Raw genomic sequence first — 24311 nt, 5'->3', positions numbered from 1 at the left:
GCTACAGGAAGTTGGCAACCGTAAATGAGGTTGTGTGCACTTACTATTTCAAAGCAACAATATTATACATCCATGTTTATCTGTGCTAATTCCACTATTGTTCTGAATCCCAATACTAAATATTAGCTCCCTCCCTCCTCGGTTTTTAATGGCTGATGAAGACTTTTATTTGCGCCAGCTTGTCAAGAGGTATGTTGGTTTGTTGTTTTACTGATAAATCTTAACTTTGTAAGCTGCCCTGCGACTTTTTGTAAAAGTGCAGGATATAGATATCTGAAATAGACAGATTGTAACAGCACTTACTTCTGAGCGATGCTTTGGCAATTTGGTCCAAAACCACCATTGTGCTGTTCATACCCACTGACCTAACAGCCTTATTCTCCATTTGGACCGAGAAGTTAGCAGGTTTGTTTCTCATCCCTATCCCCTGGTGATATCTGTTCCTTAAGAATATGCAGTACTTTGTTTTACAGTGGAACATTGCTTTAAAATGTTTTAATGCTGTCCAGGATGCTACAGTGTATGCATATTTGTAAAGGGAAAATATCTGCTTAGGTTTTTAGCAGATAACCAGGAGTGGTGATTCATCCATCCTGGGAAGCTGTTAATACAAGAATGAAGTTTACATTTATGCTCTTGGACAGCTTCCATTCATTCTAAGAAGTTCTGATCCACAATGGTTTTAACTGTCCATAGAGAACTATTTAGAACTATGACTAATTCTAGTAACTTCTGTGTGAAAGGGTGTGAAAACCAAACAATCCTGCAGCGATTGAAATTGTCACTGGAAGAAATGTGAAGATTCAGTGTAATTACTCACCCAAAGAAGTACTGTATGCATGTACATCTCTTGAGGAAAGCTCTGGGTTTAAGATATGTTTTCAACCACCAAAGTGAACTGCCTCCTACAGTATGGTTTAGCTGAGATAAGTAAACCATACAGCTTTTCCTTCAAGTCACCCAAAAATACATCCTGTCTCTAGACTGGCCAATTTGGTTAAATCACAACTACCCATAAACTAATAAACAAAACATAGATGTTAGCCCTACTCTTTTAATTTCACTTTGCATCTTCACATTTTCAGATTGTGTTTTATGAACTCTTATTCCACTTTCTTTGTTACATCATTTGGACAAATAAATTAGCAAAGGTGACACTATGATTCAATAAAATGTCGCTGGTTACTGTACTCTTGAACTATAGGTCTAATCACTGGATTTCTTTAGTAACTCAAATGACCTCTCATTACACCCTAAACAGTACAGTTCTATGTAGAGTCTACTGTATATAATGAGTATTCAGGAGGTATCCACAGACAGAACTGTTTAGGAAATGTATTATAAACCTTCAAAGCCTTTGAAATTGGAACAGGCTTAAGAGTCCTTAGATCTTGTTTGTTCAACATCTTCTTTGAAAGCTTATGAACAGGCCACCTTTTGAATGGCTACAGCATGTGGTACTAGAAAAGTCAGCCAAGCAACCTACAGTGTATATCACTACGATCTGATCCGAGAACTCCTTGTATTTATTTCATAGTCTTTCGGGATCCCATTCAAAATATTGTGAAGCAAGATCTAACGATCCCCACTAATGGCTGCCCCAGCTGTATTTCCCATTATCCCTTACAAGCCCTTTGACAACTGTAATTAATCCATTCTGCGTTAGGTGTGGGAGTTCTAAAAGTGCCTTGGGGGTAAGAACACTGCATTAGTGAGATGGGGCCTTCTCAGTAGTGCTATCTCATCTTTTGAACACCATCCTCAAACAAATCTGTAAGATGACCACACTACTATTGTCATATAGGCACCAGATTAAGCTAGTTTTATTCACCAAGGCTTTCAGTTGACTCTGCTCAGCTTTATTATCAGTTTTACTAGTTTTATTGACTGCTGCTTTAGTGATTATCACTGCTGTTCTTACTCATTATATTTGTAGTAATTGTTTATTGCATTCTTAGTTTAGTTTTAATTAGTAGTAAGTACTTTGGCTGATTTTATGACTGCACATTGTTTCGCAGACTTTTAGTAGAAGAGCGATTCATGAATATTTAAAACTAGCTGACTGGGCACGGAGCATCTGCACCCCTAGTTCCTCGCCTGCCCGCTGGCCGCCTCCTCACGCCAGCGCGGCTTCGCCTTAGGCCGGTGAGGCTTCACCCACCAGCCGGCCGCCTCCTCCCGCCTCCTCTGCACCCGACCCAGCACGGTCTGGCCTCGCTGCTTTCCCCCACCCACCCAAACTCCTGGCTGCCGGTGTGTGCAGACCTCTCGCAAGAGTTCCGCCACGCATGTGAGTTCCGCCACGCATCCAGGACTGACTCATCTTGGATAATAAATTATACAGAATTAACAGTAAATTGCACAGTGATTTCTTCCAACAGAACAAATCAGTGTGCAATTTACTATTAATTTTAAATATTCATTAATCGCTCTTCACGGTATATGCATGTAGTAAGAAATGAGATGCAAAAACTTCCTGGGACCCTTCATAGCCCCCAACCCTCAGAGAGGAACAGCTAACTTGTGGGAGACTTCGGAGGGTTCTAGAAAAAGTGTCCAAGTCTTACCTGGGCAGTGAAAAAAGCTGGAGTCAGAGATCCTGAAGGGAGTGCGGGGCTGTTGAGGGCAATAGAGCCAAGATCAGTACTTGAGAGCACCATGGGAGGTGCTGAGATCTCTAAACCTTTGGGTTTCTTAGCCTTTGGGGGAAGAGAAGGAGATTTTGTCTTGGATCCTGAAGAGAGGTTCAGTGGCTCAAGAGAATCAGAGTCCTGGCAACTGGACTCCAGAAAGAGGCTTCTGTGTTCCGAAGGGAGAGGGGAGTTTGGAGACAGAGATGGAGACCGAGAGGAAGATGGTGAAGTTGAGGAGATGCTGGCTGCATTGGGCAACATTAAAGATGATATTTTTGCAGAGACGGAGGATGTTAAAAAAGCAGAAGCAGCTGCTGCCTCTGATGTTGATGGCAGCGACACAATGGGCCTCATGACTTGTTTGTCTGTTTTGTTTGTCACAAATCTTATGACAGTTCGGACTTCTTCCAGAGGTGTGGTCCCTTCCAGTTTCTCCTCAAGCTTCTCAGTTTTGATTGGCTTGAGCGTATCTGGCTGGTTTTGCAGGGAGTTGATGGTGAAAGAGGAATACAGCCCTGAATGGATATATTCATTGCGGCTTGTGCTTTTCAGGGCCGACAAGCTATGCTTGTGTTGTTCTCTGCCCTCCAGAGGCATCTTGCAGTCGCTGTCCTGCAGCAAAAGGCTCTCCCTGCTAATTTCCACAGCATGGGGATCCATCTTTAAAATCTCAGGGAATGACACAAACTTGTAAACAAACTTCTGCCCAATCACCTTCTTGATGATGTTCTGTATAAAATACATAATCAGGTGTTTTTTAAAAATGTATTGACAGAGAGAAAGACAATAATATCTATAATATGACTGGCAATGTTTCCTCACTAAAAATTCATGGGGTTTATCTATTTATTTATATTTATTTAATGCATTTATATACCGCCCTATATAAAGTCTCGGGGTGGTTAGAATTAAACAAACAGCAATTAAAACCTAAGAATCATATAAAACAGATTAAAATTACCATAAATAAAACTTTTAAAACAAACGAAAAGCTTGATGAAGCAGGTGTGGAGATGGAGAGATTTTGATTTAATTTGAGAGTGTGTTGCAGAGCCTTGGGGCAACCCTAGAGAAGGCCTGGGTTTTGGGTTGCCACCAAGCAAGTTGGTGGCAACCACAACCGGACTTCCTCCAATTATCTTATAGGCGGCAGGGTTCATGAAGAAGGTGGTGCTCTCTTAAATACCCTGGGCCCATGCCATTCAGGGCTTTATAGGTAATAACCAACACTTTGTATTTTGCCTGAAAAATAATTGGCAGGCAGTGTACTTTTAAAATAGCAGTAATATGGTCTCTACAGGTGGCACTGGAGACCAATCTGGCTGCCGCCTTCTGTACCAGTTGCAGTTTCTGAACTACGTACAAAGGCAGCCCAATGTAGAGCGCATTGCAGTAACCAAGCCTGGATGTTACCAGCATATGTACCACTGTTTTAAGGTCATTTGTGTCCAGAAATGGACGAAGCTGGCATATCAGCTGAAACTGATAAAAAGCACTCCTAGCCACTGCCTCAACCTGAGATATCAGGGATAGGTTCGGGTCCAGAAGTACTCCCAAGCTACATACCTGATCTTTCAGGGGGAGTGTAACCCCATCCAGATCTAAACCAACATCACATCTCTATTTTCTGCCCCATTTCTTCCTTTTGTTCTTTTAATCCCTCCTTGCCCTTATATTACCCTTAGCCAAAGTCCTCCCTACAGATCAAGAGAGAAGAATATCTGAACAAAACAGTGCAGGCAGGCAGACAGTCAGTCAGATATATCAGAATTTCACAAAGTAATTGTATGGGTTGTTTAAAGCACTAAATAAACCACAGCATGTATTCCAGGCTGAGCCAGGGTCTCCATGAGTGCACCAGACCTCGGTCAGCTCTGAGGGCCACAGCCAGAACCTCAGCCAGAGCCAAGCAAAGCAACAATGGCTGGAGAATGCAAAATATGAGGAAGTTGTTCCAGCAACATCTAGGCAGGATGAAGTGGCCCTGCCCCTTGCCTTTGAAAGGTTCTGTTTCTTAAAGAGGTCGTGTCCATTTTCTCAGGCACTGGCTGTGGTGACACTGCAGGGCCTCTATTACAACTGGTAGGTCCTCAGGGAACTCTTCCACGTTACAGAACAAAGGCAGGGCTGTGTTCTTGTGTCAAGGTAGGGGTGCTGGTGCGGAAGGTCCCAGTGGCAAGGGGTCACCTGAGATACAGATCCCAGATTGTTTCCAGTCTGTCTCATCTGCCTCATCCAAGTTCGAGGGGTTCTAGATCTGGAATCACAACAGGATCTTACTTCCTAACTAAAAATTTAAACACTGGGGAAAACATGTTTTCCCTCCCTCAAAGTCTGGAATGGAAAATCAGAATGGCGGGGGGGGGTGCGTTTGTGAAACTATTTTACATTTGAGAATGATAAACAACATACTTTTTAAAGCAGCTTTAAAATAATTTTGTTAACCAATTCACACTACTTCAAATATCGTGGATCCAATATGGTAGCAGTGTTGCTACCCTAACCCTTCTCTGCCAGCTAGCAACCAATACAAAGAGGAAGTCCCACACCTCTGCACTTTCCCCAAAGTGGACCTTGGCTTGCTATCTATTGGAGTGCTGGTTGCTATCCAGAGGGAGATTTGCATCACAAGTTTCACCTACTAGGATCCAGGCTAGCCTTGTGCTAGCGTACGGTGAGAAAATATGTACTTCCGCGTAGTTTGTGCTGCTGTGCAGTGTTGTACAACTGAAAGTGGAGGAAGAGTGGAAGGAGAACAGCAGTAGCAGCAACCTTCTGCAGGATACATATGAGATTGTTCAAGGAGTAGTGTAGCTTGCCGTTTCACAAGTACCTAGTGAGCCATCTTCTGCTAGTGGATGTGCAACATTTTCTTCTATAGTGCAAGAACTAGTCTGGAACAGAGGTTCTTTTCTTCACACAATGCCCTTACAAATACATCCTTATGGTAGCACAAGGGTGCTTCAAGGGTGCTACACTAGTCTAGATCCTGCTCAGTGTCTTGGTTTTAGGCCTTCCCAGTAATCAGGGAATCAAGGACAACATGTGCAGGTGGCCTTCATTATTTGCCATCCCAGACCCCACGGTTTCACATGTCTGCAGTCAGGCAATATAGACCCGACTTCACTAGATGCAATTTTAAAAATAGGCAAAAATTGCCTATCTGCAGTTCCGGGTGGCTGAAAATGACATCCGATGTCATTGCCAGTTACCATTTTATAGCACTGAGCCATTATGTGGCTCTTTAAAAAAAAAACATAGAATTTTTGAAAAAATTCTCAAAAATTTGGCGATTTGTAGGTTTTGGACGGCCTTTCTGAAGAGCAATGTACTGTGCTTTATTCCCTTTATTTCTGCCTTTTTGGACTTTTTTAGGCCCAACCCCCCAGTTCCCATAGACTCAAGGTCTCATTCACGGTTTCATTATCCGTGGTTGTGGGCTGGAATGGAACCCCCGCGTATAACAAGGGCCACCTATATACTAAATGCAATCTATCTGTTCTCTTGTGAAAAGACAGCAACCACTCTGACACCTCAGTCAGTCAGTGTGTGTGTGTGTGTGTGTGTGTGTGTGTGTGTACACACACACACGGAGGAAGAATGTTTACATAGGACTACTTTGTCTACTTACATATTACTAGAGCAAAAATTACCTTATCATAGTAGTATCTCAGGGCTCTGCTCAGTTTATCGTAGTTCATGTTAGTTTTGTTTTTCCTGAGGCCCCACAGCTTAGCCACTTCTTCTGCTTTAAGTAGCTTGAATTCACCATCATTAGATGTCCAACAAATCAGGTGCTCATGTTTCTGATCCAGAAGCAACTGCAACAGGAACTGCCATAGCGTGATTGCACTCTCCATACCTACAGTGAACAAAAAGAAGGGGTGATAGTGGAGGAGGGAGAGTGTGCCCTTCGAATGTTGCCTAGACTCAGGTTAGTTTCAAACACCTAGCTTCACTTTAAAAATGAACACATGTACAGTCAGTCATTCACACACAACTATGTTCAAATCTATAGACATCTGAACACATGTACAATGTAATGTCTGAAGAGAGCTACATACATACACAAAGATTTGTATCCAGACCTTTTTCAGCATACTAGTGTAATTCTGGGGTTTAAAATTCCTTTCCCTATTGTGGATTCTATATAAAATTGACAGTGCAGCAACATAAACCATAACAACAAAGCGGCTATAGTTAAGCGGTAGAGCACATGTCCCAGGTTCAATCCTTGGCATCTCCAAACTGGGCTGGGAAAGACTCAAACCCTGCAGAGCTGCTTCCAGTCAGTGTTGACAATACTGAGCTAGATGGATGGTCTGTCTGAAGATAAGGCAACTTCATATGTTCAGTGATGATATAAATGGATCAGTGATGTTATGTGTGAAAAGTCTATACAGAATGCATACAGAAGATTGATGGAAGGCTTAAGGCTGCTCTGCTTATGGGGAAAATATATATAAAATGCAGCCATCCTGGCACATTGCAGGTAGGGGATTGCATATGTACATGTTCCCTGCATTCTAAAATGTTCCCTGCATTCTCTGTTAAAAATATTACAAAATAATTCCAGATGGTCAACATTTCCCATAATCTACCTTCTTCTAATATTGCCTCATTGAAATAATCAAACAACTTAAGTACAGCAGCTGACATTCACAGCAATGGATGGAGCAAAGATTCATCCAGTCATAATAAAGATTATGGAATAAACGAGTACAACCCCTGCTGTAGTCCATCTAAAATTCTAGAGATACATATATCAGTCGGTATATAAATATGATAATTAATAAATAAAATCCAAGGACCCAGTTTTTCCTAGATGTGTTTTCAACATCTGGAGCATAACCTGTGCTCATTCTTCACATCTGCCACTAGATGGCACACGGCTTCCGAGTGTGTGTATAAGTAATTTCTCCATATCCTATTGGCCCTAAAGAATTTTAAACTCTTTCAGCAAAATCATAGATGTAATTTACTGCACTGTAAGACACTTCAGTGGATTTCATTTGCAAGTCTATCTGGGTTTAGTGTAACTTTATACACATAATTTGTTAAATGCATTTTTTCTGTGCAAAAGCATATCCAAGGCTACATGTTTTAAATGCTTTTGAGAACTGTTTTGAGGGGGAAAGGTAACTATTTGTAACTAAATTAACACAAACCCAATTATGACGCAATGGAAAACCGCATTTTCTCACTATGTAAGATGAGCCTCTACAAGCCGCAGGCTAGTACCTCTTCCCTCCTCACTTTGCTTTCACGTGTAAAAGGAAAGGCTTTTACTTCCACTTTGAAGTTTAACACAGTTTCATTTACACCTGTACTCAGGAAACGCACTTAGGGAAAACAAACCAGGATCAAAAGATTGTTTCAGATCCTGGTTCATTCCTTATGGTTTAAAGTAAACTACAGCTTGAGTGTGGACATAATGTGGAACTGTGGTTTACTTCAAAGTGAAAATAGAAGTTTTCCCTCTCCTTCGTTTGTGTACCAAAAAGAACAGGGGAGCAGAAGCCCACAATTTGCAGAGCCTGGTTCACGTAGTGGGGAACCATGATTCCCTGTTGTGTCAGCATTAGGCCACTAATATGCAAACATAAGTAAGTTGTCAAACATCACATTTATCCACAGAACAAATGACATTGTAGAAAGCATGGCACTTTATAGGACTACTGCTCTCCTTTATTTATTTATTGTTTGTTTGTTTGATTGATTGATTGATTGGATTTCTATACTGCCCTTCCAAGGGTGGCTCAGGGCAGTTTACATTAAAATTAAAAATTAAAAACAATTACCAACTAAAATTAAAAGAGCCAGTGTGGTGGTGTAGTGGTTAGAGTGCTGGACTAGGACCGGGGATACCTGAGTTCAAATCCCCATTCAGCCATGACACTTGCTGGGTGACTCTGGGCCGGTCACTTCTCTCTCAGCCTAACCTACTTCACAGGGTTGTTGTGAGGAGAAACGTAAGTATGTAGTACACCGCTCTGGGCTCCTTGGAGGAAGAGCGGGATATAAATGTAAAAAAACAAAACCAAAATAGTTAAAAGCAAATTAAAATACAATTAAAACTAGATAGCATTAAAACTAAAATATCACTAAAAGCCAGGCTAAAAAGATGGGTCTTTATGGCTCTCCTGAAGGCCTCCAACGAAGACAATCTTTTTATATCCACAGGGAGCGTGTTCCACAACCTAGGGGTGACAACAGAGAAAGCCTATCCCAGGTTGCCACCAGATGAACTTGTGGCACCCGAAGACGGGCCCCTCCTGATGATCTCAATGAGTGGTGGGGATCTTGTAGAGAAAGGTGCTTCCTTGGGTTACCTGGGCCTAAGCCATACAGGGCTTTAAAGGTAATAACCAGCACTTTGTACTTTGTCCAGAAACATATTGCAGTCAGTGCAACTGTTTAAGAACAGGCATAATGCGATATCTCTGGGATACCCCAGAGACCAGTCTGGCTGCCACATTTTGAACTAACTGAGGTTTCCAAACGACATACGAAGGCAGCCCTACATAGAGTGCATTGCAGTAGTCCAACCTGGAGGTTACCAGCTAGTGCACCACTGGTGTCGAATCAATCGCAGCTGGTAAAAAGCACGCCTGGCCACAGCCTCAACCTGAGGCACCAGGGTGAGACCCAGGTCCAAGAGTACTCCCTGGCTACAAACCTGTTCTTTTGGGGGGAGTGTAACCTCATCCAGAACAGGAAGTTCTATCCCATCCTGCAGATTACAACCCCAACAATGAGGACCTCTGTCTTGCTTGGATTCAGCCTCAGTTTATCTCTCATCCAGCCCATTACTACCTGTAGGCAGGCATTTAAGGGGCCAATGCCATTTCCTGATGTTGATGAAGGATAAATAGATTTGGGTGTCATCAGATATTAAGAACACCCAGCATTAAATCCCCTGATGACCTCACCAGCAATTTCAAGTTGATGTTAAAAAGCACTGGAGACAGAATGGAGCCCTGAGGCACTCCATATAATAGCTCCCACTTTGAAGAGAAACTGTCACCAAGCGCCACCATCTGAAAACTACACAGTGCCTCCTATCTCCAAATCCTTCAGGCAATGCAGAAGGATACCATGGTCGATGGTATTGAAAGCTGCTCAGAGATCCAAAAGAACCAGCAGAGTCATACTCCCTCTGTCAATTTCCTGGTGAAGATCATCAATCAGGCCAACCAAGGCCTTCTCAACCTCACAGTCCACTCTAAAGCCAGTTTGAAATAGCTCTAGATCATCAGTTTCCCGCAAAACTGCTTGGAGCTGTCAGCCACCACCCAATTTTATTATCCAACTGCAAACTATTTTTAAATGCTTAATAATGTATTTGTTCCCACAACATCTCTGTGAGATGTATTGTTAATATTCTTATTTTGCCTGTAAGAGAACAAGGGCCATCCTTCAATTATGCCTTGTTGTAGAAATGTCCTGGCCTTAATTCATTCCTTCTTTATACAAACTCTCTACCACTCTTTAGATACAAAACATCATTAGCAGCAACCTATTACAGTGGAAAGATAGTTTAATAACCAATATGAATACTTTTCTCCAAACACTACAGGTAGTTCACCATTACCCTACACACAAAACACAAGTAATACTTTGCCTTAACCAGTTGGACATGGACAGACATAAACATGCTTCATCAACAACATATTTAAAATGGAGAAAATCCAGTTTAAACATTCTAACCTAAGAAGCAAACATCTCTATCCTGAGATTCCCATCTGTTATGTGCAAAACATTAACAGTAGAGTGTGCAGCAGGGCACAGGTTCATGGGCAGCCATGACGGACTCGTGAAGAAGCCCACATAGGTCCATGTATATTCCGGATCAGCTATATCTATATTTCGCCAATTGTAAAGGTGAAGTATGCACACAATGTTTTTATTTATATCTTAAGGGTTTCCAGACAAATCTCATTTTGATGCAGTATAAAATAACTTTATAAAGGCATATGTTTAAATTTTGCTTTCAAAGCAAAATCACTGTTTGACTTTTTAAAAATAGTATTTGATAATGTTCATTGCCCATATGATTCTGGTTAACTGTCTTCTGTTATTACGTCCACGCATTCATTAAAGCACAGTAAGCACTCAGATATTTTGGTACAGAATGCAATAGAAATACAGTATTTAAACTTTGAGCCTCCACCTTGGCCATATTCAGACTTTATGTCTGAACAAGTACAGTGTGCACAGACACAGATCTGTACACGGGTACAGTTATTCACATGTTACATTGAACATAGGTATTTGTGTTCAACGGATTGAACTTCCTGTCTGTGCCATGCATCTGAGGGAACTGTACCCAGGTTAACCTTTTTAAATGAGTATAGACACAGTCAGTCACACAGAACATGTACGAGTATACAGATACCTGTATATTCGTACAACATAGTATCTGAATAAGGCTACTGAGTAAAAGCAATATCACATAGTACAAAGAAAGAACGACTACACATGCATCTCTATTACTCTTATCTAAACTACCAAGAGCAGAGGGGTCTGTTGGCTCCCCAAACATATTCAATACATGAAAACTTCAGCTCCAATCAATTATATTCTTTTTCAGAATCATTAGATCATTTTGAGTTATGTGCTTTCTTCTCACCTGCTTCATCTACCACTGATAAAAGCTAGTGGCTAGAAATTTCCACTGTAAACCTCCTGGCAAGTGCCTCGGTTGTCTGAATCTCCTGTTTGTCACAATCCAAAAAACTGCTCTCTATCACATTAACGTAACTCCACAAGCTGGTTCCAACATGTTTTTCTCCACAAAAGAGCAAACAAAGAAATACATATGGACAAAAATACTTCAAAATAAATTATTGCTGTGGATTCCTTTGCAAGGAACCTGCAAATAAGAGGTTGCATTCCTGTTTATTATTTATTATTTATTAATTAAAAATTTCTTATATACCCCATCCTCCACTGCTCCCTCTAAGGTGTGCACACGTGCACACGCTCAAAAGGTTTTGGATGTCCACTCAGTTCATTTTTTATCCTGCTCAGGTTGAATCAGTGTGCGCAAACACTGCCTTGATACTGCAGCCCAGAACAAAACGCATTCCGCACAGAGATAAAAAATTAGAGGGACCACTTCCCTACTCCAAAGACTTTAGGCAGTGGCTTCTGGACAGGGATCTTTTTTTGCAAAATCCAACTAGAATTCCTTTCAAGCCAGCATAAACCTTTCCATAGACTGCCAATCCGTGAAGACAGTACTGAGCTAGATGGACCAATGGTCTGACTCAGTATATGGCAGCTTCCTATGTCCCTATGTTCCTCCTTTTAAAAAAACAACACAACCTATGGCAGAGGTTTCTACATGAATAAAATTTGGATGTATGCACAATGCCAATTATCTGAATGTGTTTATACACGAAAGAGTAATATTAAATATCAAATACATAGGCTTGGTTCAAACATGGCCAAACCATAGTTTGGTCACTGGGGCTGTGCTTCAGGCTTAACCACTCCCCCAACACACTCCAATACACTCCCTCGTGTTCTGATTCATGGCAACTATATGGCTGAATCAGGCCATTATGGCTGAATCGGGCAAACTATGATTACTATGAACCCTAAAACTTCTAGTCTCAAAATTAGAACTGGAAACCCAGTTATCATTTAACAATAAATTATAGTTACCATGAACCAGGATGTAGAAGAGGAAATTGAATTATGCAAAGAGAGTAAGGCCACAGATTAACTGGGCCATATATTTACAGGGTGCTAGTACCAAAGTACTGCATAAGGTTCATGCAAAGCCACTGGTCTAGGAAAAAAAAAAATTAAGCCCCGTTACTCCAGATTTAAGGTGTATTGTTCTATAGGAGTTTTAGCAAGTAGTCAGGAGGAAACGAGAATGAAGCATATGGTTGGACAGAAGCCCTCTTCAGACATTATGAAAACTGGAGACCTCCTGAGAGCACACTCTGAAGCCTTGCCCCATACTGACATGCTCAGAAACCCCACCTTCCTTGCTGTCACAGTGGACAGTTTCTTCCTATGATACAGAATGCAGGGCTGCCCTAGCACTCTCCATCATGGCAAGAATCTGACTACAAGTACCACATTTGTCTCTGCAGGTACTGGGACACCAGCTGACATCCAGAACCTTCCAGTAATGCAAAAGGAAGACACGCTGATATGACAGAGAGCTTTGCTGGGGCCACTCACCTTCGGATACCCAGAAGCATGGAGCAAATTCTGATCATTTGCTCTGGCTCCAGGAGTGCCCTGTATCACCCGAAAATGTGTCCCTGAGGGTCATGCAACCCTTAGGGATGCATTTTCATGTGACACAGGACACTCCTGGAGTCAGAGTGAATGCTCAGAATTTGTTCCTCCTGCTGCATGCCCAAGGCTGCGCAACCAAAGCCGTAGTGGGGCAGTTCTCTTTCATGCCAGCACATCTTTCTTTCACACTACCATACGGCTGCTCTGGATGTCAGCGACTATATGCAAGTACAGCACCTCTAAGCTTTTATAACTCCTGAAGAGGGCTAGAATTCCACTGCAATCTCAAGGATTTAGCAACTAGTCGGGAGGAAATAAGATTAAGATATATGGTGTAACAGAAATTCACTGCAATCACAGAAACAGACAGTGAAAGCCCACAGACAGGCAAAGCTGACCTCCCTTCTGCTTAATACTCCCATCTGCTTAAAGGCACAGCAGCACTGTCTTGTAAGGAACTAGATTACACCAGATCTCTAGCTTCTGGAGACCTGGCCATAACCAGTTAAATAAGTTAACCTCTTAAATAAGTAAATACATCCCACTAAGTTCAGTGTTTGGATTCCAGCCTTGGATTACTTTCAGACATCATTTTTACCACAGTAATGTCAACCGCTACTAGAGCGGAAGTCATCATCATTACATAATTACTATATTCAAGTTTTTATCACACTTAATAATTTCAGACCTCCATAGAAAACCCATAAAATGCAACAGCCAAATTAAAAGCAGACATGAGGACGTTGTGGATAAATAAGTAGGTACTATTACAATAATAAAGATGCACAACAAAGGGAAAGAGAAAATGGAACACTGCATACCCATACATTTTTTTGCTCCTTTTGTACACAGGGTTGACAACTTGCGAAATAAACAATTCCTGGTTTCAGGAGGGCAGAGCCCTATGGATCAGGAAATGGAGCCCAGAGAGGACCAGTGATGGAAGCTGACAGTTTGGGGCTGTTTCCATATAGGAGGCCAGCAGTTTGGCAGGTCTGGAAACAAAGGCCAACATTTATGTGGGTCTGGAGATGAAGGCATGATGGTTTTTTAAAACAGGGCTGTGGACAGAGTCCAGCAGTTTTTGGTGGGTCCAAGGATAGAGCACATGACACAAAAGCTGTCTGTTCACCTATGGTATACAGCTATGGTATACAGCTAAAAAAAACAGGCTGAAAGGAGCAGGGAGAAAATAGTTCTACCCCTTGCCTTTTGTTTTGACAACCATCTCAAAAGCAAGAAGCAAAAGCGCAACCCCCAAATCCCTTACAATTCAATTTTTCTCCCTGTTCGGTTAGCAAATCTATTGGTAGACTAAGAGGTATTTAGCTGTTCTTACTAACATTACTTAAGTAACATTACTGTTTCATAGTCTTAGGTGAGACACAATTTTGTTCTGCTGAATCTTTACATTTTCTGAAATCTTCTAAATATTGTAACCCCCTTCTAATTTTGCAGAGCTGCACCTTTCAAAGTGGTGATTCTTTTTATATTTCCCAGGGGGAGACCAAGTGGCCTGATCCATCCCCAGCACAGCATCTCCAGAGGTTGTACTGATGCCTAACATGTTTTAAGATTGAGAGGGAATCTCATAGTGGTTTACACAGGAAAAAAATATGAGAATTTTTCATTGAAAAGTGGTATATAAATAAAGTAATAATAAATGTAAATATTCAGTATACTAAGTGTACATATTACCTTAAGAAAGAAAAGTACAATTCCCCTTCCCAACCAATTTCTTAGCATAATGAGGTGATTGACTGCAGACCTCTACCTCACAATAATCTGAAAACAGCTGTATATGCAAAACACCCCACGTGACTGGTAAACAAGGATAGCTAAGATGTTTTGTGGTCGTCAATTATGTAAATAAAGCTCCCTATCTACACAAAGTAGGAAAATCAATTTATTTATTTTTTAAAAAATAAGCAATTAATTTGTAATCTGATCATATGCAAAAATTACCACTGCTCCCAACACCAAATGTGCACAAGTGTGTGTTTATCTGTTTATGTATCTTCAAGAAAAATGCTCTTTTTGCAGACACAATTTTTATCTTCAACAACAAATATTTATATACCGCTTTTCAAAAAAAAAGTTTCCAAAGCGGTTTACATAGAGGAATAATAAATAAATAAGATGGATCCCTGTCCCCAAAGGGCTCACAGTCCAAAAAGAAACAAACATAAGACAGACACCAGCAACAGTCACTGGAAGTACTGTGCTGGGGATGGATTGGGCCAGTTAGTTTCCCTCTGTTAAACAAAGAGATTTGCCATGTTAAAAAGGTGACTCTTTACCCAGTTAGCATCTTCAGGTGCCTTTTTCTTTTTCAGGTGGTGTTAAAAGCTTTCCAGTATTAGCGCATGAATGTTCATTTATCACCACTAGATCTCAACCCTGTCTAGCAGCACATTTTTTTTCCTGAGCTGAATGACGTAGGGCATTGTTAGCTTCTCATTCTCGTTAGCACTCTGCTTCCTCTATTTCTGCAGGCTGCAGGCAGGAAATGGGAAAATGGACCAGAGGAAACCTGGCCTTCTACATCTGTCCTTGTTTGTAATCTCAGTTCTGGTTTTATTTTGCTAAGTGGCACAGGTTTCTGTTAACCCCCCAAATGCCAACTGCACTTACATGCCTTATCAGTTTCTACAGAAGTACAACATTTGTAATGGGATTAAATAATAGTTACCGGACCTTTTTTTTTTAAAGATAGTAAAATCCTTTTTTAAAGTATAATATCTAACTGGAAATAATGCAATACAAAGTCACATTTACACTGATTAAATGACTCCCCTAGTGTTTTTTTTTAAATCAGTATCTAATAAAGAATCTAAATTCCTGTGACCAATAATGCTAACTCATGATTCCTATCATAAAGTTATCAATAAGTTCAGCTCACAATTCCTGTGACAAAAGTTACAGCCTATAATGAAGTAATGTGATAAATGCTTCCTTAAAAAAAAAAAGTATGGTGGCTATTCCCATCCAGGTATCTATTTGGTACAAGAGTAAATTGAAATTTTTATTTGCTTCCTTTAGGGATATAATTACTTATCATAACTACCAAACCACTAGCACAGGTCTAAGCGTCAGAGGGAATGAAAACGTTGTTGGAAATATGTGAGAAGAAATCAGGAGCACCCTCATGTTCTATTTGGGCGGCTGGATGCCCTCATGCAGTGCATCCATGCTATTTTCACAATCCATATACAGGAGCTTCAAATCCCACTGGTCCCACCTGTCCATGACAGGCAGATCCATATGTCACATGGCTTCCAGCTGCATGCAAAAGGATGTTTAAAGATGCATATAGTGTCATAGTCACAATAATTGTGCTTGCCGAATAAAAGGCGCTGCTCTGACAAAGCTCAGAGACCCACATGGGCTGAGCAGTCTACATAGCTGGCTTCCTTTGCTGTAGTAGGCAAGCTCTACCTTTCCTGGGGGAGAGGGGACTTCATTATTTTGTTTGAGACAGTATCCAACTGATCATGTGCCTTCATTGTGGCATATGAAAGTTATATGCAACTACCACAGGAAAAGCAAAGGGTGCACATTCATGCATCTGATAAAGTGGGTTCTAGTACATGAAAGCTTATGCCAAAATAAATGTGTAAGTCTTTTAAGGTGCCACAAGGCTCTTGATTAAGTTTACATCAAGGTTTCATTTAATTTACTTTAAGGAACAAGCCATGCAAGTGTTCTACCTTAGTTAAATCTTTTCACATTAAAACCCTAGTGCAACTCTATAAGGAAACAGGGATAGCATTTCTACTTTTCTCCCTCATACAGTTTACCCCACTTTTAACAACTTTCTTCTAGTGATGTGCATGAATCAATTTTTTAAATTCAATTTGTGCCTGAATTGAATCACCCCTGATCTGTTTTGTGTCCAAATCTGTCCCCCCAAAGCACCTCAGGTTCAATTTGGATTTGATTCTATTCAATTTGGATTTGGATCAGTTCGGACCAATTATAAAGGTCCTAGGGGCACCAAATCTTGGTAGTGGGTAGGTCCCATGGGTGCCACCTACCACACAATTTTTAAGGCAGCGGGGCAAATGGTTGATTTTTAATTATTTAGTTTTTTAGTTTTTACTGATTTTGTATATTTCTGCCATAAGAAAAAATGGGGGTTCGAAGTCACCCTATCCTAACCCTAACATGGATACCCAGCTTTAATCTTTTTAAAAGAAAAGAAAAGAAAAGAAAAGCTCTAGCCATTGTAGAAGTGGAGTTATGGAGCAAAATTTGTGGTCACTATTTTTCAAGTGTTTTGATTCTTTGGTGTATAATTTTCCTCATAATGAATCCCTATGAGGATTCATTGCACACCTTCATTACTTCTGTTCATTTTGACTGTCATTGGACAGTGCCAACTGTCAACTACCATGTGCCACCAACCAACCCCCCCCCCCACACACACACACCTGCAAGGCAGTGGGGTACCCAATTTACCCAAAGCAGCACCCAAGGCAGTGGGGTACCTAGTGGGGTACCCAGTCACAACCTCTATATTAAGAAATGTTAAGGTGAATGGCAAAGCCTATCTAAACATCTGCACATACTATTTTTAAAGGACTAAAGCAAGTGTCTGAGCCATACTTTAGGCTACATTTGTCCTTGGAGATATTTCAGGGATGATAAATATAATGTGGTTGGTGAAAATTCAACATTTCTGCCAAAAGGAGAAAAAAGCCAATTTGCCTGCTTAAAAACTTGATCAAATCAAAGATTTGACTGTTGATTTAACTGACCTTTAAAAGTTAGGCTTGCAAGGAAATGTATTCACACAATTGTACTACACTGATGCAGAGCTCTCTCTCTTGATCACTGATTGATTCTCACTAAGGTGCACAATATATTTCTACTCAATTTTAGGAAACTTTTTTTGGTAACTGACACAAAATGTGGTGATGTTTTCCATATCCAGCATCATTTCCAGCTGAGCATCCTCATGCTTCCCCCACAATATGTTGACAGTGTAAAATCTAAATCAGGACTTCCTCCTATTATATTTCAGAGGCGTCTTTCTGGGAAAGGCAGATATTCATTAAAAGATAGGAATTCCTGCAGCACCACCCAGTGGAAATTTAAGCATGTTTGCAATTGCCTCCATTTCTCTAAGATGGCTTCATAAAACTAGTCAAAAAAGCCCAAAAAAGTTCCAAAATGGTTCAGATGGCATCTTGTACTAGACCAACTGACTGGGCAGGATAATAAGCTTTCAAGCCATACTGAACTCCTCTAAACATAAATGAAAGGAGTTTTCTGAAGCCCTTGGGAAATGACTGTTATGCCTCACATTTTGCTTTTGGGGAGGCGGGTGGGGGAGAAAGGGATTATATTCTAGGATTACACCTCAAATTCCAGGCTGCATCCTTAAAAAGAAAGTGATTATACAACAGAAATGCCTACAGGGCAAAATTTTCAGCAGTGCCCTCCACCCATCCCAGACAAAGATCAGGTATGTATTCTTCTAGGCATTGCTTTAGCTGTTAGGGGAAGTTTGAGTACTGTTGATCTTGGTCGAAATATACATTAAATGGCCTTTGTGGTCCCTTCCAGCTCTACAACTATAACATAATGTTCCAAATATGAAGAGCTGGAGCAGCTTTTAAAGATGTAACTCCTATAATTTTTAAATATTTTCTGCCTGTTTTACCTTGTTCTGTTCTACTGTCAAGATCTTTCTTCTTACATTCAAAATATCTCTTTCCATCTATCTAGTACCTGAAATTTGCTAATAGCACTAATCTCATTCTCAATTTCTGTTTCTTTATCTTTATTTCTAATTTCTAATCCCTCTCCTTTGCTCTTTCATTTTTCTCTTCTATCTTCAGCTATTTAAAGGCTCCAATGAAGACTTATTTAATAACTTCAATAGTTACATTTTTGTGAACAGTTCCTTCTTCCTCTTTTTAACCCTTTCCCCTTTCTTGTGTCATATCAATCATATATACAGTGGCTGACAACCAGACTGAGGAAGCACTGGTGCAATGTGAGAAGTGGCAGTTTTCCCTAATGGCTTTGACTAACTCCAACATTGCACAGCATGTTGGGAAGAAGCCAATTTTGACTACCCCTTCCCCCCAAAAGCACTCTGCACCACACAAAAATATGTCCCCAAGGTTTGTGCAGCCCTCAGGGACATATTTTCTTATGGTGCAGAGCTTCTGGGGGGAAAGGGAGGTTGTCAAAAATTTTCACCCCATCATGCAAACGCCAGTGCTGAGTAAATCAGGAAGCTTTCAGGAGTGCTGCTGCTTCTTATGCAGCATAAGCTCTTCCTGAACTTGGATGTCAACCACTAATCTTACCCTGCGAGTTCTATTCATCTGTAAAAATAAGTAAATAAAGGGTTACCCTTCTCCCTTTACACACTACCAAATGGTTTATTTAATACTAAGGTTATTAATTATCAACTGAGATTTCATCTAGAAAAGTAGACAAAAATATTGTTTTAATTTTTTTTGTGTTGAAAATCAGTGAAGCAGTTTACATAGCAAAAGGAATGAGGAAATGCTTCCTGTCTCAAAATGGTTCACAATCTAAAACAGACAGGTCATAAGACCAGCAAACAGTTACTGAGAGGGACACTCGACAGTGTGCTGTCGAGTCGGTGTCGACTCCTGGCGACCACAGAGCCCTGTGGTTGTCTTTGGTAGAATACAGGAGGGGTTTACCATTGCCTCCTCCCATGCAGTATGAGATGATGCCTTTCAGCCTCTTCCTATATCGCTGCTGCCTGATATATATTTTTCTCATAGTCTGGGAAACATACCAGTGAGGATTCGAACTGGCAGCCTCTGGCTTGCCAATCAAGTCATTTCCTACGCTGGTATAAATAAGGACAGTTGCTCTCTCTCTGCTACACAGGACAGCCACCTCTTTAAAAGGTGACTCTTTACTCAGTTAAAAAAGGAACATTTTTAACACATCAAATATGTGAATTATTATACAGGTATTTATTAATATTCCAAAATGATTAAAAGGGCTGCACTGTTTCCTCTAAGGTGTGTGCATGTGCGAACGCTCACTACTTTTCTGATGTCCGCTCAGTTAATTTTAGCTCCTGCTCAGATTGAATTAGGAAGGCCCCGCTCTAAATGCATGTGTGCACACAGTGCTTTGATACTGCTGCCCAGAACAAAATTCATTCTGCACAGAGGTGAAAAAAATTAGAGGGACCACTGCAGGACTGCTAATCAAATTATTTATACTCCCTTAATCACTGATCATCATAAGGGTTCTCAAACTTGGGCCCCCAGATGTTGTTGGACTAAAACTCCCATCATCCCCTGTCACAATGGCCACTGTGGCTGTGGATGATGGGAACTGTAGTCTAACAACATCTGGGACCTCAAATCTAAGAACCTTTGTCTTAAAACAGTCATAATAGAATCATTCCAGTAGCAATAACCAAGAGAATTGTTTCAATAGCAATAATCAATTAAAAATAGTCAATCACAAAAGTTCAACTCAAAATAGGATAAAATTCATTTATTAGTATGCAGCCTTATATTCAAATAATATATAAATCATTCATTCAAAATTAGTTGATAATTGATCATATCAAATTACATGAGATTCCTTAATCATTAAACACAATAAAATGTCAATCAAGGACCATAACAGAATTGCTCCAATAGACCAATTCGGCTGCATTCAAACAATCACAGCAAACCTGCTTAAAGAGTTAACCAGGATAGCTGAGCCTTGTAGAGCTGATTGTGAGAACCTAGAATTTCTGAGCAATCCTGGTCAAACCACTGTGGTTAATCCCAATATGATTAATCCATCTTATTTATAGGGGTTTGATCAGGACTACCTGGAAATTCTGGGTTCTCACAGTCAGGTCTGCGAGGTTGAGCTACCCTGGTTAACTCTTTAACCAGGCTCACTGTGCTTATGTGAATGCAGTCATAGAAAATTCAATTTGTCCCTATTAGTTCCCTACTGGCCATGGGTGTGTGCATCCTGTATGCATGCGTGTGTGTATATGGACTGAGTTCAGTCCCAACAGTTGATTGGTGCTATCAAAGCTGACATCACCAAGCTACTGGGAGATGTGCATGCAGACTCAATCCAGCAAGCATTGCAATATGTACCACCCTATGGTACTGGATGTGCAGTTTTTTGCTATCTCTATGAGACCATCCTTTTGCGTACACAGGTTACACCTAGCAAGGCACTCATGAAAGCCTGTTCTCACACATAGGTTCTTACTGCAACCACCTTCAAACAGGAAAGAAAAGTAGCTAGTTCCTATTCAGTAAGGCTTTTAAAATCCAACCTGTTCAGATGTGTCATAGGGTAACCATGCAGAAAAGCATATAAATCTATACTCTTTCCAAAAACTTATCATGAAATGGAAATAAAATGCATGCAGACCCCTGACACTTCCTGTTCTACTCATGTGGTGAGCATCTGTGGTATATTGGCACAGCACTGGCTTGCACACTAAAGGACTTCCAGATTCAAAGCCAGCCTGCATCTTTATTCTTTCCATATGAATCTTTGTTGCATTCTTCTTGTGTCAGTGTGGCAGAGAGATAATTATTTTGCTGACTTACATAAAATTTGATATGGTTCCCTTTCTATAAATGTGGAAAACATAGATGTGACCAGGATCAAGCAGATCCTGTGATATAATTGCTACTTGTATACGACTACTTACTTGTTCACTGAGTAATACTTATTACACTCCTTCCTCACTGACAAATCTGTATTTTATATAGGCTTTGAAGTGTCCATTTCCCCTTCAGCACTCGGTCCCATTTTTCTTATCAGAACACTAGGAAAGTAATGTGCTGTACTGACACTAACTGGGCTAAATAAGGGAACACAATTTTAGAAAATTATTAGTGCTAGAAATATTGTCGCATAGATATGCCCCTCAGTGTCACTGGAAATTCCCTCTTGCCCAATCCAAAGACTGCTAGAGCATGAAGAGAACTCCCACACATTTGTTTTCAGATTTATGTTCCTGGGTGCTATTACAAATCTCTATCTCCCACCACAAGGTTGCTTCAAGTGTGCTGCATCTAATGAAGCAGGGACTTGCCTACACAAAGCCATAGTAAACTAAAGGGGTTAATCTTTAAGATTCCAAAGGATTCTTGATAGTAATACTTTACACCTAGAAGTGTACATTATATTGCATTATCTAAAGTACTCCAGCATTGGGACTTGTTTGACCTCTTCTTAACCTACTCTTGGAAACATACTGTCTATTCAACATTTTAAATATGATGGAGGAGGTATGTGTATAGAGCACTACTGCTAGGCATGTACACAAGCTCCTGAGCATACACTAAAACTTCCAAATCTCCCTTCCCATCACAGCCCTCCACACCTTCAAAAGGTCAGTCCAGGAACATAAGAACAGCCCTGCTGGATCAGGCCCAAGGCCCATCTAGTCCAGCATCCTGTTTCACACAGTGGCCCACCAGATGCTACTGGGAGCCTACAGGCAGGAGCTGATGAGGGCATGCCCTCTCTCCTGCTTTTACTCTCCTGCAACTGGTACTCAAGAGGCATCCTGCCTCTGAGGCTGGAGGTGGCCTATAGCCCTCCAACTAGTAGCCATTGATAGACCTCTCCTCCATGAAGTTATCCAAACCTCTCTTAAAGTCATCTAGGTTGCTGACTGTCACATCTTGTGGCAGAGAATTCCGTGAGTTGATTATGCATTGTGTGGAAAAGTACCTCCATTTTTTGGTCCTACATTTCTTGGCAATCAGTTTCATGGGATGACCCCTGGTTCTAGTGTTTTGTGAGAGGGAGAAATTTTTCTTTCAACTTTCTCCACACCATGAGTGATTTTATAGACCTCTATCATATCTCCCCACAGTCATCTTTTTTCTAAACTAAAAAGCCCCAGGTGTTTTAGTCTTGCCTCATAAGGAAGGTGCTCTAGGCCTCTGATCATCTTGGTTGCCCTCTTCTGCACCTTTTCCAGTTCTACAATGGTCTTATTTAGATGTGGTGACCAAAATTGTACGTAATACTCCAAGTGTGACTGCATTAAAGTTTTGTATAATGTCATTAAAATACTAGCAGTTTTATTTTCAATCCCCTTCCTAATGATACCTAGCATGGAATTGGCCTTTTTCACAGCTGCTGCACACTGAGTCGACATTTTCAATGAGCTGTCCACCACGACCCCAAGATCCCTCTCCTGGTCAGTCACCGACATCTCAGATCCCATCAGCATATATGTAAAGTTGGGGTTTTCTGTCCCAATGTGCATCACTTTACACTTGCCAACATTGAACCGCATTTGCCATTGTCACCCACGCACCCAGTTTGGAGAGATCCTTTGGGAGCTCCTCACAATCTGTTTTAGATTTCACTACACTAAATAGTTTGGTATCATCTGCAAATTTGGTCACCTTGCTGCTTACCTCAACTTCTAGATAATTTATGAATAAATGTAAAAGCACCAGTCTGAGTACAGATCCCTGGGGGACCCCACCTCTTACTTCCCTCCATTGTGAAAACTCTCCATTTATACCTACCCCCTGTTACCAATCCACACATGTACTTGTCCCCTTATCCCATGACTGCTAATTTCCTCAGGAGTCTTTGATGAGGAACTTTGTCGAAAGCTTTTTAGAAGTCCAAGTATACTATGTCAACCAGATCACTTTTATCCACACACCTGTTGACACTCTCAAAAGAATTCCAAAAGGTTAGTGAGGCAAGATTCACCTTTGCAGAAGCCATGCTGTTTCTCCTGCTGCAGGACGTGTTCTTCTGGGTGCTTAACAATTTTATCCTTGAGAATGCTTTTCATCAATTTGCCTGGAACAGATGTTAAACTAACTGGCCTCTAATGTTCCAGATCACCCCTGGATCCCTCTTTGAAAATCGGAAGTCACTCCAGTGCACAAGGAACAGCAATTAGAAGAATCCAAAGAGCTTGAACATGGAAGCACTTGGGCACAGGCACATGGCTCTTTGGATGCTAGCCAAATTGTGTACAACTTTGATCGCATTTCCCATTTGTTTGGGTTTTTTTAAAAAAGCTCTTCCAATTAGATACCAGGAGCAAACAGAAAAACAATATATTCTACTATTTTAATTCTGACTCAGGCCATGGTTTTGTTCATACATTGCAGTTCAGCAGAAACCCTTCGCCCTTCATGAAATATTCTACTATTTTCTACAGAACTGTTAAGAAGTTGATGAAAAACTCTGTACCTTGAGCCCTACAAGTAATGGGATAAACTTAAAAATGTATAAACTTTCAGGTTGCCACTGAGCTTACATGGACTACAGACATAACATATTGTGAGACTTGGTTGGCCTTCCAGACTAACCTACTTCACAAGGTTGTTGTGAGGAGAAACTTAAGTATGTAGTACAGTGCTCTGGGCTCCTTGGAGGAAGAGCGGGATATAAAAT

General features: G+C 40.8%; 1 protein-coding gene across 13 annotated transcripts in view; it reads right to left on the bottom strand.

Moving 5' to 3' along the window:
• Positions 1-24311, bottom strand: part of ELK3 (ETS transcription factor ELK3) — a 66558-nt gene that overhangs the window by 29583 nt on the left and 12664 nt on the right. For 11 of the 13 annotated variants that reach the window (XM_053253101.1, XM_053253095.1, XM_053253098.1 and 8 more), the window contains 2 exons: positions 6287-6495; positions 2568-3362 (listed from right to left, as the gene is read on the bottom strand). In XM_053253101.1, the coding sequence (XP_053109076.1) occupies positions 2568-3362; positions 6287-6493 (1002 nt within the window). In that variant the 5' untranslated portion in view covers positions 6494-6495. Of the gene's footprint in view, positions 1-2567; positions 3363-6286; positions 6496-8501; positions 8637-13717; positions 13801-24311 lie in introns of those variants that run through there. The other 2 variants (XM_053253093.1, XM_053253097.1) reach the window with 2 other exon arrangements.

The sequence above is a fragment of the Hemicordylus capensis genome, chromosome 5, assembly GCF_027244095.1.
Source record: "Hemicordylus capensis ecotype Gifberg chromosome 5, rHemCap1.1.pri, whole genome shotgun sequence".
Lineage (NCBI taxonomy): Eukaryota > Metazoa > Chordata > Lepidosauria > Squamata > Cordylidae > Hemicordylus > Hemicordylus capensis.
This window is presented reverse-complemented; position numbering and strand designations above follow the sequence as displayed.